Source organism: Oryctolagus cuniculus, chromosome 16, assembly GCF_051225735.1.
Source record: "Oryctolagus cuniculus isolate XC-2025 breed Fujian yellow rabbit chromosome 16, ASM5122573v1, whole genome shotgun sequence".
Classification (NCBI taxonomy): Eukaryota; Metazoa; Chordata; class Mammalia; order Lagomorpha; family Leporidae; genus Oryctolagus; species Oryctolagus cuniculus.
The window spans coordinates 9,112,777-9,133,574 of record NC_142882.1 but is presented as its reverse complement, the minus strand read 5'-3'; the positions used below and the strand labels follow the sequence as shown (position 1 = coordinate 9,133,574).

Sequence of the window (20,798 nt, the reverse complement as noted above, 5' to 3'; positions counted from 1 at the left end):
ACTCCCCCCACCCCCACATCCAAGTTTGCAAAGCGCAGGGAAATGGTGACCCCACGGGGGACCCCCCCCCGAACAGTGGCCTAGTGAAACCCCAAACCACCCAGACAAGAGCTGAAGCTTAAACACAATACAAACGGTTTATTTAACAACGGCAGATCATCCCCTGCGCCAAGCCATCGGGACATCCGGGAACCCTGTAATAGAGCCGTTCGTGAGATGCTGACAGGCCCTCCAGCAACAGGCTGACCCCACCCCCGCCAGACCCTCTCACCCCTGGGCTTAGCGAAGCCCCCCCTACCCCCAGCGCAGAGGGTCCGCCGTGCACCCACCGGCGGCGGCATCAGCGCAGCCTCCGAGCCTCCCGCTCTGACTCCAGCAGGGTGAGCACGTCGCCCTCCCGCACGGGGCCTTTCACGTTGCGGATGATGGAGCGGCTCGTGTCGTCCATGAACTCCACGCGCACCTGCGAACCCGCGGGGAGCACGGGGGAGGAAGCCGATTTGGAGTCAGAAAGGATAGGGGCTAGGACAGAGACGCTTCAAGGGGGGGTGCACATCTGAGCCCCAGGAATGAAAGGCACAGCTGTCGGACTCCCAGGAGGGTCCTCCCACTACCCACGCGGAAGGCTCTGGGCCACAGCCAGGTCCTCCGCCCGCCCCACGGAGGCTGAGTGCAGTCAGCGAGAGGGCTCGGAGCCGGCGGCTGACTCCACAGCCCCCGGGCCACGGGAGCGTCTATCACCGGGGCTCAGGCCGCGGGAAGCCATCCGGCCGTCCCCACCCGCTCACCTGCGTGCACTGTCCCTGAGAGCCGGTCCTGCCCAGCACCTTGGTGACCTAGAGGGAAGAAGCCGGGTCAGACTCGGCCCACCCGACTCCTCCGCCACCCTCCGTCCTTTCTCCGGCCCCAAACTCCCGCCTTCGCCTCACCCTGGCCAGTTTGATGGGCTGCACTCTACTCGTGTCCATGATGGCGGCTCGCGGCGGTCGGGCGGAGAGGAGTCACGTGCTTCGGGGACAGCTTTTATACGGCGCCCCAGCCCCGCCCATTCACACTCTCGCGAGATCACGCTGCGCCCTTCCCAGCAGCCCGCGCGGGGAAACGTCACCGGCGCCCTTCAGCGCGCTCGGAAGATGGCGTCTGCTACCCGGGTTATCCAGCGCCTGCGAAATTGGGCATCCGGGGTGCGCGGGACGGACAGGGCCCTTCTGGGGGGAGGGGGGGGGTGGGTGGAGCAGGCTATGGACTCCGCGCGTCCCGGGCCCGCTTCCGCTACTCACCTCCCTCCTAAACCGGGATCTTTCATTCAGCCCGGGGTCAGTTGGTGACCCCTGAAGCCCGGGATACACCTGCTCCGCTCCTGGCCCTTGACCCTCTCCCTGGCCCGGGACCCCGGCTTTTCTCCGCAGCGCCCATATCCCTGCCCCGACTGCCCGCCCCATGCCCTCCCGTTCATCTGTTCCTCCCGGAGTCATCCTTGCCCCTTCGCCCTCTCTCTCCCGGGAAGCCCTGCAGCCTGACCAGGTCCCTCTCCTCCTCCCACAGCAAGACCTGCAGGCGAAGCTGCAGCTGCGCTACCAGGAGATCGCCAAGCGGTGAGCAAGCCCCGCTCGCTGCCCAGCCTCCCGCCCCGGGCTTTCTCCTCCAAAAACAAAACCCGTGTCCCGCTAGACCCCTGGCGCGCCGGGCCGAGCCCCGCGGCAGGCTGCACAAGTTTGCCTTTAACCTTGCTGGTCTCTTCGTGGAGACGGCTGCTGGTGGAACAGCCAGGCCGGGCGTGCGTTCTGAATGGGGAATCATGAGTAGATCAGCAGCCCGAGCGGTTTGACGCTGCTCAGTTAATGTGTCGTCCTGGGAAGATACGAGGCCCAGAAGCTCAACGCTTTGCCTGAAGTTCCTTAAAAGGTGGAAAGTGACAGCTGGGGTTTGAACGCAGAAGTGTCCTGATTTTTTTTTTTTTTTTTCGAAGTGCTAAGGCTTTCTTGGGGATAGGGCATCCGTCAGAATGGAAGGGAGAGGGAGAGAGCGCCCAGTCACTTGGATGGACAGAGCCTGTGTGAGGACGATCACGGCAAAGGGAGTGGCTAAGTGCCTGGCCCTGGAGGCTGGACGACAGAGCCTGCAGGAGGAAGAAGTCACTGTGGGTGGAACTGGCTGACACACACGGGGTCAGAGGGGTGGTCGGCCGGGGCTGTGGCCAGTGGGTTAATGCCCTGACCTGCAGTGTCTGCATCCTATAAGGGCGCCGGTTCGCGGCGTCCCGGCTGCTCCACTTCTGATCCAGCTCCCTGCCTGGGAAAAGCAGCAGAGGGTGGCCCTAGTGTGTGGGACCCTGCTACCCGAGGTGGGAGACCTGGAGGAAGCTTCTGGCTACTGACTTCTTCCCAGCCGCAGTCGTTGCAGGCATGGGAGTGAACTAGTTAGTAGACGGAAGATGTTTCTCACTCAGTCGCGCTGCCTTTTTTTTTTTTTTTTTTTTTTAAGACAGGCAGAGTTAAACAGTGAGAGAGGGAGAGAGATAGAAAGGTCTTCCTTTTCCATTAGTTCACCCCACAAATGGCCGCCACGGCCGGTGGGCTGCGTGGATCCGAAGCCCGGAGCCAGGTGCTTCCTCCTGTTTTCCCATGCAGGTGCAGGGCCCAAGCACTTGGGCCATCCTCCACTGCACTCCCGGGCCACAGCAGAGAGCTGGCCTGGAAGAGGGGCAACCGGGACAGAATCCAGCGCTCCGACGGGGACTAGAACCCGGTGTGCCGGCGCCGCAGGCAGATGATTAGCCTAGTGAGCCACAGCGCTGGCCATTCGTCGCGCTGCCTTTCAATTTAATAAAAATAAGTAAACTTTTTTTTTTTAAACAGAATTGCTTTTTGCCTGTATAGCGGAAAATGGTTTTGTAAATGTTTTCATATTTTGAGGATGGTGGCGCCCTCTGGCGGTTCATTTTTGTCTCCCAGTTGCACACCTGGCTTTTTTTTTTTTTTTTTTTTACTTTCTCTAGGCCAGGGAGCAGAAAGATCTGAGCACGTGTACAGAGAGGCTCACAGGTGCATGACTTAAATGAATCATTTCTTTAGAAGGGTTTATTTATTTTAAAAGCATGGTGACAGAGATCAATCTGTCCACTGGTTCGCTCCCCAAATGGCTACAACATCTAGGGTTGAACTACACTGAAGCCAGGAGCTCCATCCATGTCTCTCACGCTGGTGGCAGTGGCCTAAGTAACTGGGTCCTCATCTGCTGCCTCCCAGGAACGTTAGCAGGAAACAGGATTGGAAATGGAGTAGCTGGGACTCAAACCAGCACTCCAACGTGGGATGCTGCCGGTGCAAGAACAACACCAGCTCCTGACTTTAACGTAATATGTTGCTTTCCACATTAAGGATTTTATTTTTTAAGATGTATTTATTTACTTGAAAGAGTAACAGAGAGAGAGCGAGAGACAGAGAGAGAGAGATCTTCCACCCATTGGTTCACTCCCCAAATGGCTGCAGTGGCTAGGGCTGGGTCAGACCGATGCCAGGAGCCAAGAGCTCTTCCAGGGGTGCAGGGGCCCAAGGACTTGCCCCATCCTCGGCTGCTTTCCCAGATGCATTAGCAGGGAGCTGGATCAGAAGTAGAGCAGCTGGGACTTGAACCAGCACCCATGTGGGATACCGGTGTTGCAGGCAGCTGCTTTACCCACTAGACCACAACACTGCCCCTCCCCCATTAAACATTTTAAAACATTCTTGAAATTATTATTTTATTTGAGAGGCAGACAGCATCTCCCATCTGCTAGCCTGAGTGCCCACAATAGGTGGGGCTGGGCCAGGCTGAAGCTGGGATCCGGGAACTCAGTCTGGGTCTGCATCTGGGTGACAGGGAGCCAAATGCTCTCTCCCAGAGTGCGCCTGAGCAGGAAGCTGGAATTGAGAGTGGAGCTGGGACTCGGATATGGGATGCAGGGGTCCCACATAGGTCTTAGCTGCCGGGCCAAATGCCTGTCCCTCGGCTCTCCCTCTCTGGGAAGCCCCTCTTTGTTTCTGAACGTAGCGTTTCCTTTTAAGGCCTCAGGCTTCTTGGTAAACTCAGCACAAGGTTTAGCCCCAGCAAGGACCAAGAGAGCTCTGTTCACCCCCTCTGGCTGCAGGGCCTGGATGTGTCACCGCGTGGTGGCAGGAAGTACAGAGCCCTGGCGGGCTCCAAGGACGAAGCGCTCTTTGTGAAATAAGCCTTGATCCTGGCAGGGTTCTGAAGAATTTCCGAGATAACAGGAAGCTCAGGGGTTCCGTAGCCTGGCCTTTGTGTGTGGGGGTGGGGGGGGGAGGGGGACGGCGGCTACTCAAAGATGGGCTAACTCAGAGGCCGCTGTACCTGTGTTTTTGCACTGTATGGTCAAAGCCCATACCATGGCCTTGCTCCCTACTGGGGGCCTCACATGGGTTCCTCCATAGTCACTGCCTCTGGGGCAGCTGGGGGCCTGGGCTTGTGTTACTTGCGCATCTGGAGCAGAGGCTGCCACTTGATCCCTCCCCCGCTTAGCTGTGATGGTGTCGCGGGGACACCCACGGCGGGGCCCTGAGGGCTCTGCCCTGTGTCAGTTTGCTTCAGTGCCGCTGGCTTTGTTTTCTAGCACCCAGCCTCCTCCCAAGCTCCCTGTGGGCCCCAGCCACAAGCTCTCCAACAACTACTACTGTACCCGCGACGGCCGCCGCGAAGCCGTACCCCCCTCCATCATCATGTCCTCTCAGAAGGCGCTGGAGCCAGGCAAGACCTCGGAGAGGTGAGGCCTCCACGTCGCTCGCCCAGAGCCGCCACGCAGCCCCGGAATCCTCCGTTCGTAGAAAGATGACTTTTTTTTTTTTTTTTTTTTTAAAGATTTCTCTATTTATTTGAAAGACGGAATAATGGAGAAAGAGGGAGAGACAGAGGTCTTCCATGCACTGGCTCACTCCCCAAAAGGCCACAATAGCCAGGGCTGGGCCAGGCTAAAGCCAGGAGCCAGGAATTCCTCTTGGTCTCCCTCATGGGTGGCAGGGGCCCAAGCTCTCAGGCCACTTTCTCTGCTTGCTGTCTTCACTCGCACATTGGCAGGGAGCCGGATCAGAAGTGGAGCAGCCTGGACACTCAAACTGGCACTGATATGGGATGCGGGTGTTGCAGGTGGTGGCTTAGCCCACTGCACCACAGCACCAGCCTCCAAGGTTACTTTTCAAGAGTCCATTACTGGGGCCAGCGCCGCGGCTCACTAGGCTAATCCTCTGCCTTGCGGCACCGGCACACCGGGTTCTAGTCCTGGTCAGGGCGCCGGATTCTGTCCCGGTTGCCCCTCTTCCAGGCCAGCTCTCTGCTGTGGCCAGGGAGTGCAGTGGAGGATGGCCCAAGTACTTAGGCCCTGCACCCCATGGGAGACCAGGATAAGTACCTGGCTCCTGCTATCGCATCAGCGCGGTGCGCCGGCCGCAGCGCGCCAGCCGCGGCGGCCATTGGAGGGTGAACCAACGGCAAAGGAAGACCTTTCTCTCTGTCTCTCTCTCTCACTGTCCACTCTGCCTGTCAAAAAAAAAAAAAAAAAAAAATCCATTACTGGAGCATCAGCAGCTGTCCAGACTGCAGGGGGCTTCTCAACCCAGAGGTCCTCTTTAAAAAAAAAAAAAATTTGCTTTCAATTTATTTGAAAGGCAGAGAGACGGAGATATTTCATTCACTGGCTCACTCCCCAAAAGCCCACAACAGCCAGGCCTGGGCCAGCCAAAGCCAGGAGCCAGGAACTCCAGCCAGGTCTCCCACATGGGTAGCAGGGACCTAAGTACTTAAGCCATCACCTGCTGCCTCCTAGGGTGCACATAGCAGGGAGCTGGATTGGAAGCAGAGGAGCCAAGACTCAACTAGGGATGCCGACATCCCAAATAATGATTCAAGCTGCTGGGCCAAGCGCCCCCCACCCCCAGAGCATATTTAATCCAGTCCTGCCCAGGGCAGGGCTCTCCCCTCAGCAAAGCAGCTAGAATCCTGGGGTCCCTCCAGGAGCCCTGAGAAAAACTCAAACAGTACTGCTTTGTATTATTCTCTCTCTTTTTTAAAGATTTTTTTTTATTTATTTGAGAGGAAAGAGCTATAGACAGAGGGAGAGACAGAGCATCTGCTGGTTCACTCTTCAAATGGCTGCAACGGCCGGGGCTGGGCCAATCAGGAGCCAGGAGCTTCCTCCAGGTCTCCCACGTGGGTACAGGGTCCCAAAGACTTGGGCCATCCTCTGCTGCTTTCCCAGGCCATAGCAGAGAGCTGGATTGGAAGTGGAGCAGTCGCAACTCGAACCAACACCCATATGGGATGTCAGTGCTGTGGGCAGTGGCTGTACCTGCTATGCCCCCGCACTGGCCCCCCGCCTTTTCTGTCTATAAAAACCAACCTCTTCTGCTCACTGGAACCTTCCTTCTATTCCATAGCTCCCATCCCACACTAGTGCACCTAGTTTTGATTCCCAGCTCTGGCTCCCGACTCCAGCTTCCTGCTAACAGACCCAGGGAGGCAGCAGTGATGGTCAAAGAACTGGGTTCCTGCCACCCACGGGAGAGGCTTGGGTTGAGTTCTTTCCTCCTGGCTTTGGCCTCAGTCCAGCCCAGCCACTGCTGGTTTAGACATTTGGGGAGTGAATCACTGGATGGAAGCTCCTTTGTGTCTCACAAATAATTATTTTATAAAGCAAATTAAGATCTTTAAAATGGGGCCGGCGCCGTGGCTCAATAGGCTAATCCTCCACCTTGCGGGGCCGGCACACCGGGTTCTAGTCCCGGTCGGGGCGCCGGATTCTGTCCCGGTTGCCCCTCTTCCAGGCCAGCTCTCTGCTATGGCCAGGGAGTGCAGTGGAGGATGGCCCAGGTGCTTGGGCCCTGCACCCCATGGGAGACCAGGAAAAGCACCTGGATCCTGGATCCTGCCATCGGATCAGCGCGGTGCGCCGGCTGCAGCGGCGGCCATTGGAGGGTGAACCAACGGCAAAAGGAAGACCTTTCTCTCTCTGTCTCTCTCTCTCACTGTCCACTCTGCCTGTCAAAAAAAAAAAAAAAATCTTTAAAATGGTTGTAATTTTGTCTTTAACTTAAAAAAAAGATTTTTTTAGGGGCCAGCGCTGTGGCGTACTGGGTAAAGCCACCGCCTGCAGTGCCAGCATCCCATATCGGCACTTGTTCAAGTCCCAGCTGCTCCACTTTCCATCCAGCTCCCTGCTACTGCACCTGGGAAAGCAGCGGAAGAGGGCTTAAGTGCTTGGGCTCCTGTACCCATGTGGGAGTTGGAAGAAGCTCTTGGCTCCTGGCTTCGAATCCACCCAGCTCCAACCATTGTGGCCATCTGGGGAGTGAACCAGTGGATGGAAGATTTCTCTCTCTCTCTCTGCCTCTGCTACTCTGTAACTCTGCCTTTTAAATAAATAAATATTTTTTTAAAGGAATGCAACCTTGCCAATATATTTTTTTTAAAAGATGCATTTATTTGAAACGCAGAGTTACAGAGAGAGAGGGAGAAATGAAGAGAGATCTTCCATTCACTGTTTACTCCTCAAATGGCTGCAATGGCTGGGGCTGGGCCGGGCCAAAACCAGGAGCCAGGAACTTTTTGGTCCTCCATGTGGGTGCAGGGGCTCAAGAACTTGGGCCATCCTCTGCTGCTTTCCCAAGTGCATTAGCAGGGAGCTGGGTCAGAAGTGGAGCTGCAGGGACATGAACCTGCACTCATATGGGATGCCAGCATTGCAGGTGGCACCCTTGTAGGGCATCCCAACCCCTGTCGGTGGTGAGTGCTGGTGCCCCAGGAACAGAGCAGTGACCAGCAGGGGGCGCTGCAAGTAAGCAGGAAGGGGCCTTGTCTAAACTGCAGGGTTGTGAGCTGGGGAGCCAGGGCTCAGCTCACAAGCACAGGCCACTGCACAGGGCTGGGGCTTCTGAGACCCTCGCCTCTGCCCTCCAGATCCGGGGTCTCAGCTCGAGTCTGTCCACAGGCTTCTCTGGCACCCTGGCCCTAACTGAAGCCCCTTTCCTCCCCCAGCGCCCCCGTGGCAGCCACGGAGAAGAAGGCAGTGACACCGGCTCCTCCCATGAGGAGGTGGGAGCTGTCTAAGGACCAACCCTACCTGTGACTGTACCTGTGGCGGCCGCCGACTGCTTCTCCTGCTTGGATTTTCTTCGGGGACAAAGTGACCTAATTTATGACAAATACATGGAGTTCCAATATTTCTTCTCTTTTTCTGTTTAAGATTTGTTTGTTTATTTGAAAGGCAGAGAGAGAGAGAGAGAGAGAGAGATCTTCCATTTGCAGAATGGAAATGCCTGCGACAGCTGGGGCTGGGTCAGGCTGAAGCCAGGAGCCTGGAACTCCATCCGGGTCTCCCATGTGCATGGCAGGGGCCCAGGCACCTGTGCCTCCCCGAATGCACATTAACAGGGAGGACTGAAGTGGAGCAGTCAGAACTTGGATGGGGGGCCCAGGCATCCTCAGCTGTGGCGGAACCTGGAGCACCACAGCGCCAGCTCCTCTTTTTACCTTTGAAGCAACACCCAGCTTCCTTGGCCTGTGGGTGAAGTTGGTGCTGAGTCAGAGCTCTAGGGGTGGGAGTGGGGTAGTGGTTCCTGACTTCCAGGGTGAAGGGTCAGGTGCCATGGGGCAGGGCCCCTGGAGACTGGCCTGTCCTGTCCCTGAGGGCCTGGCTCTGCCACTGAGAATGGTGGGAATTGGCAACCGCTCCTGGGAGGTTGAGGGCAGCAGGGCCAGCCATGAGCTGCTCACCTAGTGCCACTGCTCCGGTGAGCGGCCATCAGCAGCTTCCCACCGAGGCCAACCTGCCGCTCAGTAGACAGCAAGGGTGGCCCACCCGGTGCAGGTCGGGAGAGGCCTCCCTGCGCCAGAAACCACTGTGCTGGGGCCTGGGGTGAGGTGGAGTTAGGCCAGGGAGGAAGGGCCCCTGTGCAGCAGCGAGCAGGAGAAGTGCAAAGGAGACGGGCCAGGTCTCTGCACGGTCTGCACCACGCACAGCCTCGGCAGGGGCCCGGTCAGGCTGTGTCCCCGGAACACCTGTGCTCTGAGCGCTGTATGCTGTGAGACGGCCTGGGGAGGTCAGGAACTGCCCCAGGCAGCTGAGAGCCCCCTCTCAAACCTCTACACGCGGTCAGCTCAGCAAATGCACGCCTCCCAGGCCATCCTGTTTGCCGTGCTTTCTCTCCGCCCTGCCCCTGTGCACCCCTTCACGACCCCTTCACGCCTGAAGTGTACTACCGGGACAAAGAGGCACCCTGGAGAGACCTGCAGCCTCTGACACGTTCCAATAGCAAAGCCCTTTCCCGGTAAATCTGGGAGCTGAGTGCAGCCTCCTGGGGCCTGGGGAGGGGAGGTGCCCGACGCTGGCCCTTGGCAGTCTGGGGTCCTGCTGGCTGCCAAGGCAGAACTGTCGACGGGATCTTTAATTTCCCAAGGAAAACATTGCAGTCCCGGGTCTTTCTCCTGGGAGGACTGAATGAGGCTGTGGTCCAGGGGTGTGTGTGGGAGACCTACTCAGAGGGGACGGTCATAGGACCCAAAATTAAGAACTGGCCCATTCATTCATTCATTTGTTGACCAAAGAGTCGTTGAGAGTCTACTCTGTGCCAGGCCCTGGGGATACAACCCTGTGCTCCTGCAGCTGGCATCCTGGTGGGAAATCAAACAATAAAGCAACAAGCAGTTTGTAGGACTGGCGGCACAGAAGCTGCAGTCCTAGGGAGGGGATGGGGCGTGCCTGTGGGGAGAGGCTACCATATAACATAGGATCATTAGGCAATAAACTTTGTGGCAGTTTGCATGCGGAACGTGAAACGGCCCGAGTGCACATCGACAAGCATTTCCAGAAATTCCTGACTGCTTGCCAGCACCGTCCACTGCGACAGACCCTGTCACTGGGAAAAGTCGGGGAGGGCCTCAATTTTCTGTGTGCCCGTATATTCTAGTATTTACGGTACGCATAGCCACGAGCCACGGGCGCCGCGCGACTGAAGGGCCTGGGCCCCGCCCCTCGCCCGGCCGGCGCGTGCGCGTACGCAGGAATAAGAGCGCGGCCCGGCCGGCGCGCAGCGGGCGCCGCGGCTAGGGCAGCGTGAGTAGCGGCTGGATGGCGCGGGGCACGGCAGGGCGGACAGCGACCTTGGGCCTGGCCGTGGGCCTGGCCCTGCGGCTGCTGCTCGGCCTCGACCTGGGCCTGGAGGCCGCCCCGACTCCGTTGCCACCGCGGCTCTGGGCTCAGGCCCCCGGTGAGTGGGCCCCCGCGACGCGCGCCCTCGGCTCCGCCCCACCCCCGTGCGCGGCCTGCGCCTCGCCATTGGCTGAGCGGCACGTCCGTCCCGGACACTCCTCCTGCACGTGGTCGTGGACCTCGTAGCATTCCCTGCGCCTGTGGACAGGGTCCTGAATGAGCGATTCTTCGCCTAGCTGCCTCCACCTGCCTTCAGGTGCCCTGCGCCGGCCTCGAGCGCCGGCCTCCTCCCCCACACCTGGCCTGCCCCATTGTCACCTCCAAGCCGCCCTTCAGCCCAACGTGGTGGGGAAGGCTGCACAGACTGACCTGTAACAGCGGGGGGCCCTCACCTGCCACCTTCCAACTCTTGCCCCCGCCCTCCCAGGGTCCCCTCCTGCGCCCCCCCCCACCTCTCTCTCCTCGCTGCTCCAGGCCCTGGAGTGAAATGGAACCCAGTGTGGCTCGGGGCGGGGGCGGGGGAACGGGCGACCCCCCCAGATCCCTCTCCGACTCCCAGGTTCACCCGCCTACCCCGCTCCTCCTATCTGGTCCCAGAACTCGCTCCAGAACCCCCGACCTTTGACGTTAAATGTTTCTCGGTTCTTTTTAGGCAGGATTCATCTCATCCAACAAAACTTTTGTTTTTTACACACAGCCGGTCGTAGAATACTGAGACAGGGTCGCCTTTAACAGCTTGGGGGCGGGGGGAGGGGAGTCACTGGTCTTTCCTACTCCTGTCCCATAAAGCCAGGCTGCGTTGGCTCTCCTGCCCACACACGGCTTCACAGGAGAGCAGGGAGGGAGGGTGGGAAGTGCCTGGGGTTTGTGGGGAGGAAGCCACACCTGCAGGCTCTCAGACCCCCCGGGGGCAGGGAAGGAAGCCGGCTCCGGGTTGTCCACAGCTCTTCCGGGCTCCACAGGGCTCTGAGACTGTGTGGTCTGCAGGTACGTGGGCCAGGAGGCCTGGAGAGGGGCTGCCGTGGGGAGTGAAGGGAACAGGCAAGAGCCCCAGGCCAAGCAAATGGAGCATGGCCAAGCCAGCAGGTGCTCTTTGCCAGGCTCCTTGCTGGGCCCAGGAGGAAGCCCTGCAGGCCTCCTGTGTCCCTGAGGCTCCCTGTGCCGGCCCCTCTCTGGCCCAGGCTTACTTGCCCTGTGGTGGCCAGGAACACTTGCTCTCCCCCACACCTGGCTTGGACCCTCATGTCAGGCACTGCCCTGGGCTGGGGTCCTCCACTGAATGTCCAGTCCATGGGAGAATGTGCATCACCTATGTGAAGACTTGCTGCACGTGGGACACAGTGCTTGCTGGGTCTGTGAGAGGGGCTTGAGACCCCTCCCAGAAAGCAATTAAAACAAAAGAAAAACGATTGATTTATTTGAAAGCCACAGTTAGATCTTCTGTCTACTGGCTCACTCCCCAAATGGCTGCAATGGCCAGGGCTGGGCCAGGCCGAAGCCAGGAGACTGGAACTCTAGCCAGCTCTCCCGTGTGTGGCGGGGGCCCGTGTGTTCTTGGGTCAGGTACTGCATGCCCAGGAGTATTAGCACAGGGAGCTGGCTCAGAAGCAGAGCAGCAGGGACTCGAACCTGCACTCCCAGGAAGTAATGTGAGATCTGAAGATGAAGTCTGCAGTGCCAGCATCCCATATGGGTGCTGGTTCGAGACCTGGCTGCGCCACTTCCCATCCAGCTCCCTGCTAATGCTCTGAGGAAAGCAGCAGGTGATGGCCCAAGTCCTTGGGCTCCTGTACCCACGTGGGGGACCCAGAGGAAGCTCCAGGCTTCAACCTGGCCCAACCCTGGTCATTGTGGCCATTTGGGGAGTGAGCCAGCCGGGAGGAAGATCTCTCTGTCACTCCCTCTGACTTTGATGTTGAAGTCCATAAATAATTTTTTTTAAAGATATCCAGGCCTGGGGTATCTGGGGAGGAGTCACCCGGTCAGGCTGGAGGGTGTGGTCGTATCTGGAAGAACTTTAGGCGGTGGGGTGACAGGGCTTGGTAGGGCAGAGCAGAATTTCTTTGCAAGGCCTTGGTTTCCCAGTCTCTAAGTGGGGGTGGGGGGATAGGACAGGCTGACCTTGACCTTGGAGCCCTGCCTCTGCCCCTGGCTTTGTAGCCTCACCTTCTGTAGACAAGGGTTCACCAAGGTGTTCACCAAGGGGTGGCCACCGATGGGGTGCCTGTCCTTTGGGACCCGGCCAGTCTCCTGGGGGCCGCAGCCAGCCAGCAACACAGGGCGCTCCTGCAGGAGGGTCCTGACTCTGGCCCCCCAGCAGTCACTTGCTCCCACGCCACAGGCTCCAGCACAGGGTCGTGCCCGCCCTCCAGTTTCCAGTGCCGCGCCAGTGGCTACTGCGTGCCCCTCACCTGGCGCTGCGACGGCGACCCTGACTGCTCGGATGGCAGTGATGAGGAGGAGTGCAGTGAGTGGCCACGCCCTGGGGCGGAGCTTACAGTGGGTGGGGCTGCAGAGGGAAGGGGGCGTGTGGAGGTGGGACTTGTGGGAAAACAGCTCCACGTGGGTGGGCGGGGCTTGGCAAGCAGAGTAGGGAAGGTGGCTGTGTGCTTTGGACTTCAGAGGAAGTGGAGGCTATGGCGGGGCCTTAGGGGGAGGGGCTTGCCAGAGGATGGCTCTCACATAAGGAGGTGGAGCCTTTGGGAACAAGGCGGGGCTTGCAGAGTCTGGGGAGCTGCCTGGTGGCCATCTGGGACCTGACGTGCTCGCTGTGCCCCAGGGATCGAGCCCTGCACCCAGAACGGGCAGTGCCCCCCACCTCCGGGGCTCCCCTGCTCCTGTGACAACATCAGCGACTGCCCCGGTGGCGGCCATCAGGGCCTGCACAACTGTAGCCGCCAGCCCTGCCCGGCGGGCGAGATTCGATGCTCGCTGGGGGACGCCTGCATCCCTCACACGTGGCGCTGCGACGGCCACCGCGACTGTCCCGACTCCAGTGACGAACTCGGCTGCGGTGCGTGCCCCAGGACCCTGGCGCCCGTTGGCGTGGGACCCACCTGCGTCTGTGTGCTCCCCACACGCCCCGGGTGCCTGCCCTCCCTCCTCAGTTATCCACTGCCTGGACTCTTTGCAGAAATCAATGAGACTCTCCAGGACCGGAATGCCACAACCGCGGGCACCCCCGTGACCCCGACGACTGTCACCCCTCTCAGGAATGCCACAGCCGCCTCTGTTGGGTACCAGGCTGCAAACCCAAGTGCCTATGGGCTCGCCGCAGCTGCTGGTAAGATGAACAGGCTGCCCTGTGCTGCGGGCTGGGGGTGGCTGCTGCTGGGGACGGGGGTCTGGGCGGGGTCTCGGGCTACTCTTGTGCCCCCCGTGCCCCTACAAGGGGCTCCCACCTCCGTCCGTCTGTCCCCCATAGTGGTGCTGAGCGCCGGCCTGGCCACCGCCGCCCTCGTCATGTTGTCCCGACTCCGAGCCCAGGGGCACGTGCCCCCGCCGGGGCTGCTGGCGGCCGTGAAGGAGTCCCTGCTGCTGTCCAGACGGAAGACCTCCCTGCTCTAGTGTGGACTCTCGCCACCTGTCACTCTGGCCCTGAGCGCAGCCAGGCCGCAGATGGAGCACCGAGGCAGCCACTTCTGGCCATGTAGAACCCCGGTCCCGAGCTCCTGCAGGCGTGGCTGTGGATGTCGGCGTCCCGGGACACTCGCCGTGGGCCCGGGGAGCTTGGATTGTAGACCACGTGCCGCAGGCAGAACCGAGGGGCTGGCCCCAGGCCGCTCCTGGCTGGGGGGACAGCTCTGTGCCTGGACACTCCTGGCTGAGGGCAGTGATTAAAGGTGGTTCTCGCCCTCTGCCTGTCTCTGGGACTCTGTCTGCCTTAGCTGGGGCGGCCTGGGGCGCTGTGCAGTCCCAGATAGGGGTGGGACTCGGGGACCCCTGTCCTGAGCACCCTGTCAGCTGTGCTGCCTCTTACTTCCAGCGAGCCGGGGCTGGTGTGGTGACCTGCGTTAACATGGGCCCTGGGGCAGAGCCGCCTCCTGCCCTGAGTCGGGGAGGGGACCCCCACCCACCCTGATGTTTTCCCCTGTGAGGTGGAAGCTGGGCATCCTGGGGTGGTCTTGGCTCTGTTCTGTTTTAATTTTTATTTTAGGCCGGCGCCGCGGCTCACTAGGCTAATCCTCCGCCTTGCGGCGCCGGCACACCGGGTTCTAGTCCCGGTCGAGGCACTGGATTCTGTCCCGGTTGCCCCTCTTCCAGGCCAGCTCTCTGCTGTGGCCAGGGAGTGCAGTGGAGGATGGCCCAAGTACTTGGGCCCTGCACCCCATGGGAGACCAGGATAAGTACCTGGCTCCTGCCATCAGATCAGCGCGGTGCGCCGGCCGCAGCGCGCCAGCCGTGGCGGCCATTGGAGGGTGAACCAACGGCAAAAGGAAGACCTTTCTCTCTGTCTCTCTCTTTCTCTTCTCACTGTCCACTCTGCCTGTCAAAAAAAAATTATTTTATGTTTATTTATTTGAAAGGCAGAGAGACAGATCTTGGCATCTGCTGGTTTACTCCCCCAAACACCCCGCACAACAGCTGGGACCAGGCCAGGCCAAAGCCAGGAGCCAGGAACTCCATCCGGGTTTCCCATGTGGGTGACAGGGAGACCTTGGGCCATCTTCCCGGAGAGGTTCACACTTATGCACACCCACACGGGAAGCACCCGGGCTGGTTTGGAGCCAGGGGCTGAGCCTGGGGGCTGCAGTCTTTACTGTGGTTTGTCCCCGGAGTGGGCAGGGCAGGGAGAGCAGGCTTAGGAATGGTGGGTTCTGTGGCAGAGACTGGCACCTGCCCCGGGGTGATTGTCAGGGCAGGTGCGTGGAGAGCCCCTTACAAGGGAGGTGAGGAGTGGGTGGGTGGTTTGCATGGGGAAGGAGCACAGGAACCCACCCTGGCGGGGGCTCTCCTTCCCTGGGCACCACGGCCTCAGCTGTTAGGGCACCAGCCCTCCAGAAGCTGAGAAACTACGGTTAAGGCAGCACCCTGGGTGGCAGCAGATAAGGCAGCCTGTTTCCAGGTATGTGTCCAGGGACCCCTTTGCAAGGCAGTGGCCTCCCCAGGACCCTCGGAGGTAGACGTGAACCCGGGAACCTGCCACTACCAGGCCCCAAGCTCCAGCAGGTGCTGGGCTGGCCCCTTGATGGTGACATTCTGGGTTGGGGGCAGGGGGGAGCAGCGTGCACCTGGAGGGCTTCCTGGAGGTGGTAAAGCTCGGCTTGGTGACACCCCCCACCCCCATAGTGGAGCCTCTTGGGGAGTGACCAGCAGGAGGCCATTCTGCCCCCCGAAAACGGGCCTCTTGTGGATGACTTCCATCTGGGAGGAAGAAGGAGGAGGAGCCAGGCGGTGGGAGTCCTCTCCCTCGTGAGGTTTTTCTCGACCTCGCTCAGGTCGGCGGCAGGGCCCATCCCACCCCTGCTGCCGTTTGCGCTGGGTCCTGGGTTCATGACACAGCAGAAACACCCTGCGTCTGGGGCCCCACACAGCCGTCCTCCCAGCCTCTCCCCTGTACCCAGGGCCCTGCACACCCACCCTTGCAGCCTCTCCCCTGCACCCACATCCCCACCCCCTACCCTCACAGCCCCTCCCTTGCCCACAGCTCTGTTGGTTTTCTTGTTTGCGTGGTGGGGGCTGGGCCGGGCAGTGTCACACAGGCAGCCACCACGCCTGGGGCTTGCACGTGGCCTCTTGGGCAGCTTGGCCACGCTGCTTCCGCAGGGACTCGGGGATCTCCAAAATGCATCCCTTCTGCCGCATGCTGTGGAGCCCGGATCGGCCCAGGCTGTGTGTGTGTGGCAGGGTCGGGGAGGATGGGACACGTTCGGGCATGAACTCCCAGAGCCCCTGTTCACGGGCCCCTCCCTGCAGATCAGCTGCCACACATGGAGCAGAGGGCACGAGCCAGACATTCACAGCGGTTGGTGGCCTTGCTGGGTTTTGTCCCCTGAGCCCCTGGCTGGTGGCAGGGAGAGGTGTGCGTCACGCGTGAGGCCCCGGGATTTCAGCTCTTGGTCCCCTGGAGCCGGGCTCGCTCCATGCTGCCGTCTGTCTAACCCGTCCTGAAGAGCCAGGCGGGAGTCCCTCCCAGGAACTCCAGGCTCGGAAGGCTCTGGCGGGCGGAGGGACCTGTGCCTCCCGCGACTGCACGCAGGGCTCAGACCTCTCCGCCTTGGGAGCTGGGGCCTGTGGGTGGCGCTGGCGGCCAGCACAAGCCCATCTTTGGGAGATGCAAGAATCTGCTCCGGTGCTCCCATGCCATCTACTTCCTTGCCTGTGGCTCTCGGCTAGGAGTTGCTCTCCCTGCCATTCCGATCACCCCATCTCTCACGCTGCCTGGGCCCCCCAGGGTGGAGGGCTTGGGACCCCTGAGGAGAGAGATGTGGCTCGGTGGGCACAGATGCCCGCACCTGGGGTGCTAGCGCTCGTAAATTCTGAACGGGCGCAAGGTGGCCGGGAGGGGCTGGGGGCCGTGTGTGCTTTTTTGAGCCTTGTGCGACCTTTTACTTTTTCCCTCTCTTTATCGAGGGGAATTCACATAATCTAAAATTAACCATTAACCAACCACTCCAGAGTATGTGAACCAGCAGTATTAAGTGCCAAGTGTTGTGCAACCAACACCTGTGGTTCCAAACATGTCACCCCCAAAAGGAAGCCCTGCACCCCAGCTCCCCTTCCTAGGCCCTGGCAACTACCCTTTGTCTGTCATTGTAGATTTTTTTTTTTTAATTATTTATTTGAAAGGGAGAGAGAGAGAGCTCTTCCAGCCACTGGTTTACTCCCCAAATGGCTGCGACAGCCAGGGCAGGGCCAGGCCAAAACCAAGGGCCTGGAACTCCATCTGGGTCTCCCATGTGGGTTCAGGGACCCAGGCACTTGGGCCATCATGCACTGTATTCCCAGGCGCATTAGCAGGGAGCTGGACTGGAAGTGGAACAGCCGGGACTCCTACGGGACGCTGGCATTGCAGGTAGTGGATGAGCCCACTGCTGCGCGGCGCCAGCCCCTGTCCTGTAGGTGTTACCTGTTGTGAACGTTCCATGTAGATGGACGCATACCCTGTGTGCTCGTCTGTGTTTGGCTTCTTTCACGGAGCAAAGTGTTCTCAACGTCCGTCCACACTGTAGAGTCTCCTTGTCACAGCTGGGTAGTATTCCATTGTCTGGTAGATCCCAAGGGGTTTATTCATTCTTCAGCCGAGAAGCGTTTGAGTCATTGACAATGGCTGTACCCAGGGTGAAAATGAAAGTGCGGAGACAAACTGAACTCGGGGTTGTGTAGTCTCAGCTGGGATTTGCTGTGTGTATGTGTGTGTGTGTGTGTGTGTATAAGTGTGTGAAAACAGAATACAAAGAACTTTATTTTGATGCCAAAAAAATCTGTTTTGAAGATTTATGTATTTGAAAAGTAGGGTATGGGCTGGCGCTGTGGCATAGTGGATAAAGCTGTCGCCTTCAACACCAGCATCCTGTGTGGGTGCTGGTTTGAATCCCAGCTCCTCCACTTCCAATCCAGCTTCCTGCTAATGTGTCTGGGAAAGCAGTGGAAGATGGCCCGAGTGCTTGGGCCCCTGTAGCCATGTTGGGGACCCAGATGAAGCTCTGGACATCAGCCCAGCCCAGCCCTAGCCATTGGTCCCATGGGCAGTGAACAAGCAGGAGGAAGATTTCTCTCTCTCTCTCTCCCTCTCCCCCTCTCCCTCTCTCCCTCTCTCCCTCCCCCACCCTCCCTTCTCCTCCCCTCTCCCCTCCTCCTTTCCCTCCCGTGTGTGTGTGTGTGTGTGTTTCTTCCTCTGTCTCTGTAACTGTTTCTTTCTTTCAAGATTTATTAGAAAGAAAGAAAGAAAGAAAGAAAGAAAGAAAGAAAGAAAGAAAGAAAGAAAGAAAGAGAGAGAGAAAGAAAGAGAAAGAAAGAAAGAAAGGAAGAAAGAGAAAGAAAGAAAGAAAGAAAGAAAGAAAGAAAGAAAGAAAGAAAGAAAGAAAGAAAGAAAGAAAGAAAGAAAGAAAGAAAGAAAGAAAGAAAGAAAGAAAGAAAGAAAGAAAGAAAGAAAGAAAGAAAGAAAGAAAGAAAGAAAGAAAGAAAGAAAGAAAGAAAGAAAGAAAGAAAGAAAGAAAGAAAGAAAGAAAGAAAGAAAGAAAGAAAGAAAGAAAGAAAGAAAGAAAGAAAGAAAGAAAGAAAGAAAGAAAGAAAGAAAGAAAGAAAGAAAGAAAGAAAGAAAGAAAGAAAGAAAGAAAGAAAGAAAGAAAGAAAGAAAGAAAGAAAGAAAGAAAGAAAGAAAGAAAGAAAGAAAGAAAGAAAGAAAGAAAGAAAGAAAGAAAGAAAGAAAGAAAGAAAGAAAGAAAGAAAGAAAGAAAGAAAGAAAGAAAGAAAGAAAGAAAGAAAGAAAGAAAGAAAGAAAGAAAGAAAGAAAGAAAGAAAGAAAGAAAGAAAGAAAGAAAGAAAGAAAGAAAGAAAGAAAGAAAGAAAGAAAGAAAGAAAGAAAGAAAGAAAGAAAGAAAGAAAGAAAGAAAGAAAGAAAGAAAGAAAGAAAGAAAGAAAGAAAGAAAGAAAGAAAGAAAGAAAGAAAGAAAGAAAGAAAGAAAGAAAGAAAGAAAGAAAGAAAGAAAGAAAGAAAGAAAGAAAGAAAGAAAGAAAGAAAGAAAGAAAGAAAGAAAGAAAGAAAGAAAGAAAGAAAGAAAGAAAGAAAGAAAGGAAAGTAACAGAGAGGGTGAGAAATCTGCTGGTTCACTCTCCAAATGGCCACAACAGCCAGAGCTGGGCCAGGCTGAAGTCAGAAGCTTCCTATCTATTATCTGCTGTTTCTCAGACACAATGGCCCAGCTTCCTGCTAATGTGCACCCTGGGAGGCAGCCGTGATGGTTTCGGTACCTGGGTCCCTGCCAGCCACGCGGGAGACCTGGACGGAGTTCCTGGCTCTTGGATTGGGCTCATCCAGCTTTGGCTGTTGCAGCCATATGAGGAGTGAACCAGCAGATAGAGGGACAGTGAAAGAGAGCTACTGTTTGCTGGTTCTCTCCCCAAATGCCTGCAGTGGCCAGGACGGGGCTGGAGCCAGGGCCAAGAGCTGGGAGCTCAATGCGGGTCTCCCAGGGGGCTGGCAGAGACCCTGTCACTTGGACCATCAGTGCTGTGCTAAAATAAGCAGGATCCGTGAGCAGCTCCACGAGGGTTTATTTGGGGCAGAAGTCGAGTGGCCCCGGGCCCAGGAGACTGGAGCCCAAGGACTTGGGAGTTCCAGAGCCGCGAGACGGAGCCAGAACTTGTGTGTCACACAGCGAGCGTCTTGCTTTGCATGGCAAATGTGCTTTTGGTAAGTCACAGGGCGAATTCCTATTGTTTTTAAAAGATTTATTCATTTGCTTGAAAGACAAAGTTAGGGAGAGATGGAGAGACAGACAGATCAGCAACCTGCTGGTTCACTCCCCCCAAATGCCACAATGGCCGGGACTGAGCCAAGTAGAAGTCAGGAGCCTGGAGCTCCATCCAGGAGTCCCACGTGGGTGCAGGGACCCAAGCAAGCACTTGGGCCATCATCTGCTGCTTTCCCAGGCACGTTAGAGAGCTGGCTCAGAAGTGGAGCAGCTGGGACTCGAACCGGCACTCACATGGGTTGCTGGAATCACAGGTGGCAGCCTAACCAGCTGTGCCACAACTCTGGCCCCCAAACTTCTTTCTGGTTGGAGATGAGGATGCTATTGGCTAAAAATGCCGTCAGAGACAGGGAAGACTTTGCGGTGAAAGGCTGCAGCAAAGAAGGCCAAAGTTCAAGGAAGACAGTTCCAGGATTGGGTAAGCGCTATGTCGATTAAGAATGCATGGCTGCCTCTGCTGTGGCCCAGGAGTGCAGTGGAGGATGGCCCAGGTGCTTGGGCCCTGCACCCCATGGGAGACCAGGAAAAGCACCTGGCTCCTGGCTCCTGCCATCGGATCGGTGCGGTGCGCCGGCCGCAGCGCGCCGGCCGCGGCGGCCATTGGAGGGTGAACCAACGGCAAAGGAAGACCTTTCTCTCTGTCTCTCTCTCTCACTGTCCACTCTGCCTGTCAAAAAAAAAAAAAAAAAAAAAAAAGAATGCATGGCTGCTTGGGGTTGCTCCAGGTAGTTTAGATGCAACAGGCAGCCTGTGTAGCAAGTTAAGCTGGCACCCCACGTGGACTCCAGTTCTAGTCCCGGCTGCTCCATTTCCAATCCAACTCCCGGCTGATATACCTGGGAGTGCAGTGGATGATGGCCCAAGTCCTCGGGCTCCTGTATGAACGGTTCTGATCCAGGCCCGAACCAGGAACCTGGAACTCCACCCGGGTTTCCCATGTGGGTGTCAGGGACCCAAGTGTTTGGTCCCTGATCTGGTGCCTTAGCCGGGAGCAGGATCAGAATCAGAGCAGCCAGGACTTGAACCGGCACTCCAGGCTGTGGTCGTCCCAAGTGGTGACTTAACCTGCAGTGCCACCACAGCAGCCATAAGGCAGACTTCCAAGCTACTCAGGGCGTTGCCGGTGATGGGGAGCACAGGACATGGTGAGTAGGGGATTCTGGGTTGGGTGATGAACGTGATTT

At 57.8% G+C, this 20,798-nt stretch overlaps 2 protein-coding genes and 1 long non-coding RNA gene across 5 annotated transcripts; 2 read left to right on the top strand and 1 right to left on the bottom strand.

Annotated features, from left to right (window-relative positions):
- Positions 1–118: 118 nt before the first annotated feature.
- Positions 119–998, bottom strand: LOC100351454 (small ribosomal subunit protein eS28-like). Of its 2 annotated transcripts, none has more exons than XR_001792355.4 (4): positions 930–998; positions 789–836; positions 299–463; positions 119–194 (listed from the first exon to the last, which is right to left on the bottom strand). It is a non-coding gene; the product is annotated as a small ribosomal subunit protein eS28-like (long non-coding RNA). The 2 variants fall into 2 exon arrangements; XR_515260.5 differs by having other exon boundaries at positions 330–463.
- Positions 999–1,109: 111 nt separating this feature from the next.
- On the top strand, positions 1,110–8,210 carry NDUFA7 (NADH:ubiquinone oxidoreductase subunit A7). Its single transcript, XM_002722000.6, has 4 exons — positions 1,110–1,184; positions 1,546–1,595; positions 4,613–4,762; positions 8,026–8,210. The coding sequence occupies exons 1-4, from the start codon at positions 1,134–1,136 to the stop codon at positions 8,114–8,116; spliced, it is 342 nt and encodes a 113-aa protein (XP_002722046.1). The 5' UTR covers positions 1,110–1,133; the 3' UTR covers positions 8,117–8,210.
- A 1,811-nt stretch (positions 8,211–10,021) lies between these two features.
- Positions 10,022–14,055, top strand: CD320 (CD320 molecule). 2 transcript variants are annotated; one of them, XM_008249142.5, is made up of 5 exons: positions 10,024–10,256; positions 12,540–12,665; positions 12,978–13,211; positions 13,332–13,481; positions 13,623–14,055. In XM_008249142.5, exons 1-5 carry the CDS (start codon positions 10,118–10,120, stop codon positions 13,763–13,765), a joined length of 792 nt encoding a protein of 263 aa, XP_008247364.4. In that variant the 5' UTR covers positions 10,024–10,117; the 3' UTR covers positions 13,766–14,055. The 2 variants fall into 2 exon arrangements, with proteins under 2 accessions (XP_089171583.1, XP_008247364.4); XM_089315457.1 differs by lacking the exons at positions 12,540–12,665; positions 12,978–13,211 and having other exon boundaries at positions 10,022–10,256.
- The last annotated feature ends 6,743 nt before the right edge of the window (positions 14,056–20,798 follow it).

Bases quoted from the DNA above. Each gene is read 5' to 3' on its own strand.
- NDUFA7 (XM_002722000.6), top strand. From the start codon at position 1,134: ATGGCGTCTGCTACCCGGGTTATCCAGCGCCTGCGAAATTGGGCATCC. The intron at 1,185-1,545 runs GTGCGCGGGACG...CTCCTCCCACAG, and splicing joins TGCGAAATTGGGCATCCGGG to CAAGACCTGCAGGCGAAGCT. The intron at 1,596-4,612 runs GTGAGCAAGCCC...TTTGTTTTCTAG, and splicing joins TACCAGGAGATCGCCAAGCG to CACCCAGCCTCCTCCCAAGC.
- CD320 (XM_008249142.5), top strand. From the start codon at position 10,118: ATGGCGCGGGGCACGGCAGGGCGGACAGCGACCTTGGGCCTGGCCGTG. The intron at 13,212-13,331 runs GTGCGTGCCCCA...GACTCTTTGCAG, and splicing joins CAGTGACGAACTCGGCTGCG to AAATCAATGAGACTCTCCAG. The intron at 13,482-13,622 runs GTAAGATGAACA...TGTCCCCCATAG, and splicing joins TGGGCTCGCCGCAGCTGCTG to TGGTGCTGAGCGCCGGCCTG.